General features: G+C 35.4%; 1 protein-coding gene across 1 annotated transcript in view; it reads right to left on the bottom strand.

Moving 5' to 3' along the window:
* Positions 1-1,499: 1,499 nt before the first annotated feature.
* IMPA2 (inositol monophosphatase 2) overlaps positions 1,500-8,646 on the bottom strand; it is a 71,607-nt gene continuing 64,460 nt past the window's right edge. Inside the window, exons 6-8 of the mRNA XM_051970481.1 lie at positions 5,504-5,612; positions 4,182-4,333; positions 1,500-2,097 (exon numbers count right to left, since the gene is read on the bottom strand). Of these exons, the coding sequence (XP_051826441.1) occupies positions 1,982-2,097; positions 4,182-4,333; positions 5,504-5,612 (377 nt within the window). The 3' untranslated portion in view covers positions 1,500-1,981. The remainder of the gene's footprint in view (positions 2,098-4,181; positions 4,334-5,503; positions 5,613-8,646) is intronic.

Below are 8,646 nucleotides of genomic sequence, written 5' to 3'. Positions count from 1 at the left end.
CAAAAATGTTTGTGGCAACCCTTTTTGTATCGGCAAGAAACAGGAAACTGAATAGATGCCCATCAATTGGAGATTGGCTGAATAAATTATAATATATGAATGTTATGGAATATTATTGTTCTCTAAGAAACTATTTCAGACAGGCCTGGAGAGACTTAGATGAACTGATGCTAAGATACATGAAATGAGAAGAACCAGGAGATCATTATGGCAACAACATGACTATACAATGATCAATTCTGATGAACATGGCTCTCTTCAAGAGATGATTTAAATCAGTTCCAATTGTTCAGTGATGAAGAAAACCATCTACACGCCTGTGGGAACTGAATGTAGACAACAACACAGCATTTTCATGCTTTCTGTTGATGTTTGCTTGCATTTTGTTTTCCTTCTTAGGTTTTCTTCTTTCTAGATCTGATTTTCCTTATGTAGCAAGATAACTGTATAAATGTGTATACATATCTTGGAGACAACATATATTTTAACATATTTAACATGTATTGGACTACCTGCCATCTAGGAAAGAGGGTGGGCAGAAGGAGGGAAAATTTTGGAACAGAAAGTTTTGCAAGGGTCAATGTTGAAAAATTACCATGCATGTTTTGTAAATAAAAAGCTTTAATTAAAAAAAAAAGAGAAATAAATAAAATACCTTAGCTACAAGCAGATTACAAGAAAAATTTCAAGCACTGAGACTATTTATATTTTGGAAGCTGAAGTTAAAGATAGGAAATTCTAAGAACCTCAAAGTAAAGTTTAAGACATACATGGTAAGCTTGGTAAATCCACATGCTACCTTTGCCCATTATTCTTACATTTAAAAAATTAAAATAACTTGGTATCCAGAGTGACAAAATTTGTTTTAATATCCTACAATGACTTACTCTGCCTTCTTAGAGATAGCTCTATCTTCTATTAGTCCCATGGTGATGACAAACTTTCACCCCAACCCCCCCTCCAACTTAAACTTATTTTCCAGTGATTAATTTTGAGTTAGTTGATATTCCTTTATGTATAGTACTTATATTTTCAATGTCCCCATTAAGGAAACTTCTTCAGTGGCTAAACAATATACTGGAATCATCTCATTTTAGAGCAGGAAGAGACTCTTAGGCATCCTCTAATCTGGAGGTTCTTAACTAGGGTCTGTAAACTTGGTTTATTTTTCTTTACAATATTTTAATAACTATTTCATAATTGGTTTTCTTTATTACCCCACGTGGTTTATTTTATTATTCACTAGGCTTTACCAGACTGCCAAAGGAGATGAGGATATAAAAAAAGGTTTAGACATCTCTCTCCAGTCAGATTACTTTTACAGTGATAAAACTGAGGCACGAAGTGGAGGGTAAGGGGTGGAGGAAAGTATCTTAATCCACAGCATACTCTGAATAGTTTTAATATGCAATCTTTTCTAACGTGTATATGAGTGTCTTTCAATAGATTTGTCAGTCCTTCTGGGAGGTCCCTAAAATGCTTCAATGACAATAACATGGTTAAAGAAGAATAGTCCCATTATTTTGCTTTATTGTATCAAAGAACTAAAGGCACAAACATAACTGATTTATCTGCAGTTCTATGCTTTATTACCTGAGATATGCATTATTAAAAAAAATAGAAATTTAATTATTCTTGCATATGTCACAGAATTAGGTGTCAGCTTCCCCTATTTCCCCACCCACCCCCAACATTCAGAACTTCTTTTGAACTGTGATTGTGTTTTTAGAAAGAAACAAACCAGTATACAAACCAAACACCAAACCCTGGTGAAATTTATGTGGATTAAAGCAGGGAGGGCACACGCTTTAGTTGAACCATCCCCCAAGTCCCACCCTGAGGGTAGTTAGGAACAATAAACATTGGACATTGAAAGCAAGCTGTTAAAGGTCTTCTATCCTCCCAGAAACCAATCTTGGAGTACATTTCCAGAAAGGCAGGCTCATGGTTGCATGCAGCAGCATTTCCTTCCTTCCATTGATCACTTTTCATCATCACGCCCATAGTTAATAGTCTGTATTGCCTGAGCTATAAGCATAGCCATTTCTCTGGTACCAGCAGCAACTACTCTGCATGACATGAGATCAAGAGGGCCTCCTGAAAAAAGAAGGGAAGAGAGAGACTGAAGTTACCTACTGTCACTTTCAACATATTATTGTACAATTATGATTATAGAACTAGACAGGACCTGGGAGGTCCCCTAACACATTTCTTCCATTTTGCAGATAAGGAGACTGAGGCTCAGGAACATCTTATAGGTAGGAAGTGTCAGAGATGGGCTCTGAACCAAGACCTTCTGATTCAATCCAGAGATGCTAAAGCCCAGAAACGCTATCTATCTAGATATAGATATAATTTCCTTTATATTCAACAGAAATGAAGTAAAAGTGTGCAGGTAAACATGAAGATAGCCAAGGGTATGTTGGCAAATGTTTAATAACTGGCTCTCTGGGGGTGGGGGAGAGTATGATACCCTTTTGAGTTTAATTTGCATGGGTAACATTTTTTTCCACTGCTTTTTTAAGCCTAAACAATAAATCAAGCCCTGATTTGTATTATTTGCTGATTTCTGAGGTATAAATGATCACACTGAAAATTTAACAATTATCCCACTCTAACATACCTCTAAAGCTAGCCCTGTCTTGAAAGCATTTGTCTTAGTATCTGACCTGGGATAAGATGTTTTTTGGACAGTGAAGTCAAAAATTATGATTTTGAACTTCAAGTTTTCAGTCAAGTAAAATAATATGAAAGAAGGGTGATTATGTTCAAATACAAAATGTAAGTGATAAGGACCTAATCATAGGTACATACTATTCACACAGGTTGGTATAAGAAATTACTGTAAATAGGAATTTTTGGGGAGTTTTGCAGAAGCCACAGATAACACATAAAAGTCAGTAGATGACACAGAAAAAAACTTAGAAATTCAGAAATATATAACATATGCTTATGACCAAATATTTTACTCAAATTTTATAAGAAGGTACTGCAAACATTCCCTAGAAGAAAAAGAAAAATTTTAGACTTCTCTGGAATGAAGGAGGGTCAAAAAATTATATAGATTTTCCAGATTATGGAGATGCCATGCACCTAATTCCTGTGAGTAATTGTGTGGGTATGTGCATACATACACATACATATGCATATTTTCAGGGGGAAGGAAGCATTATTGATTTCTTTGGACACTGTGTGCCTTTTGGCCATGCACAGGAGTGAATTTGTAATGACAGTCAGATTATAGATCTGATTAAAAACTCAGACTATTTCATTTCTCTTGAGATTCTGATAGGATCTCAGAGAAGGTGCATTTTTATTTCTAGGAAGAAAGTGGAAGAGAAGATATTCTGCCGTTTTGAGTTTTAATAGAAACTTTCTTAGTAATGTCTATATTTCTTATTAGTAGTGATTACACATAGTTTTGATTAACCCTATTTGTTTTCAGCTTGTTGGGAACTACAGGAAAAGGCAGCATTAGAATTTGCTTACCTAAGAAGTGAAAAATTAAAGGGATACCCATCAATTGGGGAATGGCTGAATAAATTGTGGCATATAATTATGATGGGATTATGAGCAAGATGCTCTCCGAAAAACTTGGAAAGACTTCCATGAGTTGATGCAAAGGGAAATATACTGTCTACAAAGTAACAGCAATGCTGTAAAATGATCAGCTATGAATGATACCAATAACATTGGTATCCAAGACAATTCTGAAGGACTTATGATGAAAAATGCTATCCATAACCCAAAACTGATGGTGTCTGAATGCAAAAGAAAGCATACTTTTTTTTTAAACTTTATTTTTCTAAAGGGCTTTTTTTGTTTTCTTTTATAACATGACTATTATGGAAATGTTTTGCACGACTCTACATGTATAACTTATACTGAATTGCTTGCGTTTTCAATGAGAGGGAATAGGGAGGGAGGGAAAAAAAGAATCTGGAACTCAAAAGTTTTAAAAATGAATGTTGAAAGTTTTTACATGTAATTGAGGAAAAATAAAATACTAAATTAAAATCTGCCTGCCCCCCCCCAAAAAAAAAAAAAAAGAAAAAAGAATTCACTTGTCTGGATAATGGCACTCCAATCAAGCAAACAAGATAACAAGGTATTATTTTACCTTGCTTATATTCTCTTTGTGATGTAACAAAGGTGAAACAAAACCAAAGAAGGGAACTCACCTGAAGTGTCTATCACAATACCACCTGCTTCCCTAATTATGACAGTGGCAGCAGCTAAATCCCAACAATGCAAGCCAAATTGATAATATGCATCTGCCGCACCAGAGGCTAGGTGGCACAAAGCCAAGGTAGAACTTCCAATCACACGCACCCTGCATCATCGTGAGAAGAAATGAAGTTATTTCCAATTCTGGGAATATACACACACACGGATGGAAAAACCCATCCATAAATGGTAACAAATTTCAAATTGAATTTTTTCTCTTAACTAGCTTGTGTCCTGAGTTCATTAGATATCATCTATTTTCCTGCAACATGTATCCAGTAATTAAGGATGAGTCATAAGATATCTATTAACAGGTTCTACGTTATGCTGGACAGTGGTATGGTGGAGTGACATGTCGTGCGAAGTCTAGAATCAGTAAAAGTTAGCTTCAGATCTTCCCAACAGCTACTATTGCTGGCCCGCTACCTTAGCTCAGATTTGGTTTAGGTATTTTTACACAGGCTTCTTTGTGTGCATTGTTTTTCCCATTGGAATGTAGGCTCCTTGAGGGTAGGAACTGTTTCATTTTTGACTTTGTATAGTGTCTAGAACAGTATTTGGTACACCACGGAGTCTTAATAAATGCTGGTTGATTGAATGATTTCAAATCCTTCCTTTGGAATTTATGAGCCGTGCAGCCCAAAGACTTTACCTCTTTGAACTTATTTCTTCATTTGTAAAATGGAGCTAATAATCCACAGCATCTATCTCATAGATCGCAAATGGGATAGTGTGTGTGTGTGTGTGTGTGTGTGTGTGTGTGTGTGTGTGTGTGTGTGTGTGTAAAGTGCTTTGCAAACCTCTAAGTGCTACATACATATCAGCTACTATTATGAAAAGTTTAGGGTTTGAAAGCAGAAAGTCATCTGTGAAGAACAACTCCCTCTGCCTTCAAACTAATTTTTAATTGGTCATTAGATGAATGGTCTGATGAAATCTTAGATCTAGCAATAAGTCCTGCGATCACGGACAGTCACCTAATTTTACAAAACCATGGAAACCTGGGCCAAAAAGAAAGAGAAATCATCAAAGGTATCTTCTTTCTGATACTTGGCAGAATGTGCCTACGTAATCTCTGACTTTACGGAGCTTCAAGGATAAATCACTTATGCCCTATGACTCCTGAAACTTCATCCTGATCTGTTATAGCCCCTTTGTGGTTTTCCAATTGGAATCCCTGTGGAGTTTGGCAACATTGGACAAATGGTACTTTTCTGCTCAATCACAAGCACATTCTGAGAATTAAAAGTTCAATCCTAGAATAGAAAACTCATACCCATGAGCTTTGGCATGGAGTAACCTCTCCATGTTACTGAAGAACAATTTCAGAGTATCAGGATCACGCTTTGGACCAATTTCTGTTAAAACCAAGGCCTTTGAGAGATCTGTAATAAAAAGGAAAAAAAAAGCCTACATTTAGACAAACTGATGCAGAACAAAATGAACAGATTTAGAAGTATAACATTTATAATAATTACAACCTAAGAAAGGAAGGAGAACTCTGAGTGATTGAAAAACCAATAATGATCCCAAAGAATAGAAAATGAAAACATACATTCCTCCTCTAGAGAGAGGTAGGAAACCATAAGGTCAGAAGGTTAGTACTTTGTCAGATGTAGTTACTAAATTGTTGATATTGTCTATTACAAGAGAAGTTCACTTCTAGAGTAGAAGTAGATATATCTAGTGATGAAAAAAACAAATGATATCAATAAAATTAATTTTTTAAAATCCTAATTAAATAATCAGAAAAATCATTGAGAATCTTGACAATTTCTCCCAATTAAAAGGCCATTTTTTTCTACACTTAATCAGTATATCAGAATTTTCAGCCTCTTATTCTTAAGAAGAATAAGCCTTCTTCATTCTAGAATAAGATAATTTAAAACTAGAAATTCATTTTCACCTAGCCCATGAATGCTTAATTGCTTCACTTAAGAATACAGATATGGCGAGATAAAGGAGATAAAAGAAAAAGCTAACTTGTCAAGTTAGTTACTGCCTTCATTATTATTAATTATTTCAAAAGCTGCTTTCTTTTTATAGATTGCAAGGGCAACTGCTTTAATGTGTTTTTTTTTCCTCCTTATGGATAATAATAGCACCTACCTCCTAAAGTTGTGAGGAACAAATGAGATAATAACTGTGCTTAGCACAGTACTTGACACATAGTAAGTTCTGTAAAATATTAACTTATTATTGTATTACTTCATTTAACAAATAACATGAAAACCTCTGCAAGCTTTGGCAGTGAACTGAAAAATGACTGAATTTCCCACCTTCTGAAGCTCTGGACAAGCTAATTCTCCTTTCTGCTCCTTAACTTCCTCATGTGCCAAATGAGGCGGCTGGATGAGGCAACCTCTAAAATTACCTACCTTCTAGCTCTAAATCTATGTTCCTTTTCCTAAGATACCTCTCCCCCTACTCCCCCATATTTTCATGAACCTGTGGTATCTAGAAGGAAAATAATTCCAAAATGTCATTGCTGAAATGTTTGAACAAATCCCAAATCAGACCTAACCTTACAATAAGAAAAGAGCTACCCTTCAAAAAAAATTTTTTTTTCTATTTGCTATAATCATGCAGGTGGAAATGTTTCCTAAGAAAAGGTAGCTTTCATCCTTCCTAAACAGTCACTTTAAAAAATCTCTGTTCTAATCTAAAAATATCTCAAGGCTGTTTATTCAATATAATTAGATGCAACAAATGCAAAGAACCATTTTGGAAAAAGGATAACAGCATTTGTCCTTCAAAACAGCAAATGAATACAGACCATCAGATTAAATGTATCCACTCTTTAATGGAAGCTATAGATGTCACCAAAGCTAGAGAGATGGACTGATGGAAGAGACTGTAGGTAGGTGGCACCTAACATGTAACATTTTTGTAGTGATCAAAAAGCAGTTTGTCTTTGGTTTTTCTCATACCTACACCCAAAAGCAAGGGAATTTAGCATATGCTGCAAGTTGCATCAGGCCTAATTGCTCAGGCACAGTGTAGTGTAACTAGGTGTGGACTTAGATTTTAATAAAATAGGCTTGCTGCTCTATGAAAAATTAATGCAAGTATGCTTAATTTAATGAACTCAATTATATTTTAGCATCATAAAGTATTTTAACAAGGAAGCAGACTGAACATATGAAGACAGTTTCCTCTCAAAATGCATCCCACACTGGGATTTTGCTCCCTCTGGAATTTTCGGAACTTCCATTTTCTCACCTTCAAGCTTTTCTATAAAATATTTGCTCCTGTATAGGATGCCAGCTGCCTTCAGGGGCTCTGAGTTATTCAATGCCAGACACACCCAGAATTTTTCTAGGATCCACATTCTGTAAAAATCCAGTACCAGGAAACCTTAAAGCTGAATCTGTCATTGCAACAACAGACAATGGAAAGAACTAATTCCAGGTGCTGATCATAATCTCTCAATGTTCCATCTGGATAAGATCTCCATTAATTTATATACACCTCACCCTGCACTCACATGGTATGAAGCTGTGTTAGTTTTTTTTTTTTTTTTTTTTTTTAAATCTCCTTTCAAATCACATTTCCCTTTCCTATGGTAGTTCAATTCATGGATTTTTGCCCTTTTTTCCCCCCTCTCCTTAACGGCATGTTTCCAAACTCATCTTTCAGTAAAGCTTTTAGCAGAGGCTTAGCACACTAGCTAGAACCAATTCTCAAACTAGTTTAGATGATCTTTAACCTACAAATCTTATTTCATGCCTTGACAGGTATTGCTCTAGATATAGAGTGAGGGTAGCAACACAGGATAATGATTGAAGGGAAGGTGAGATTGGCCTTGAAAACCCATTTGGAAGAACAATAGAACTTCAAAGCCTATGCTAGGACAGGTGCAATGCTTGGTAGAAATACCATGCTTCTACAAATAAGCACTCTTCTCATTACACCTAATTTGCAAGTCTTATGTGTTAGTGTATCTGGAAGTATGTAATCTTCCTCCACCTACCAGAAACAAAGTATCTTTACCAACCACTTGTAAATCAAAGATAATAACCAAAATACCTTGAACATACAACAGCCCCTGATGACTTCCATGTTCTCAAATTCTAGATGGAGTCCTCTCTCTACTATACACTAATTCTTTCTCTCTAAGGGAATTTGCATTTGCCACAATTTCCCCTTTTCCTCTTTAATGATTTACAGCTAGTTGGTTCTTCCTCAGTGCCTCTCCCCCTCTCTATTTCCTTCCTTTCACTTCTTTTTCCTCCTTCTACCTCTATCTCTTTTAATTCTTGTTTGATTATATCAGGAAAAAAATATTTTTCTGTTCCTTATCTTTTCTCTTTCCATTTGTGATCCCAAAATTAACCTAAGTTTTCACAGTGATACAACTTTACAAGGGAAAAGTCAAATCACATATTTTGAAATTAAATTAGACATAATAGAGGTAAT

The sequence above is a fragment of the Antechinus flavipes genome, chromosome 1 (genome assembly GCF_016432865.1).
Source record: "Antechinus flavipes isolate AdamAnt ecotype Samford, QLD, Australia chromosome 1, AdamAnt_v2, whole genome shotgun sequence".
In the NCBI taxonomy this organism is placed as follows: Eukaryota; Metazoa; Chordata; class Mammalia; order Dasyuromorphia; family Dasyuridae; genus Antechinus; species Antechinus flavipes.
Note: the sequence above shows the minus strand (reverse complement) of the source record. Positions and strands in the feature narration are given on the sequence as shown.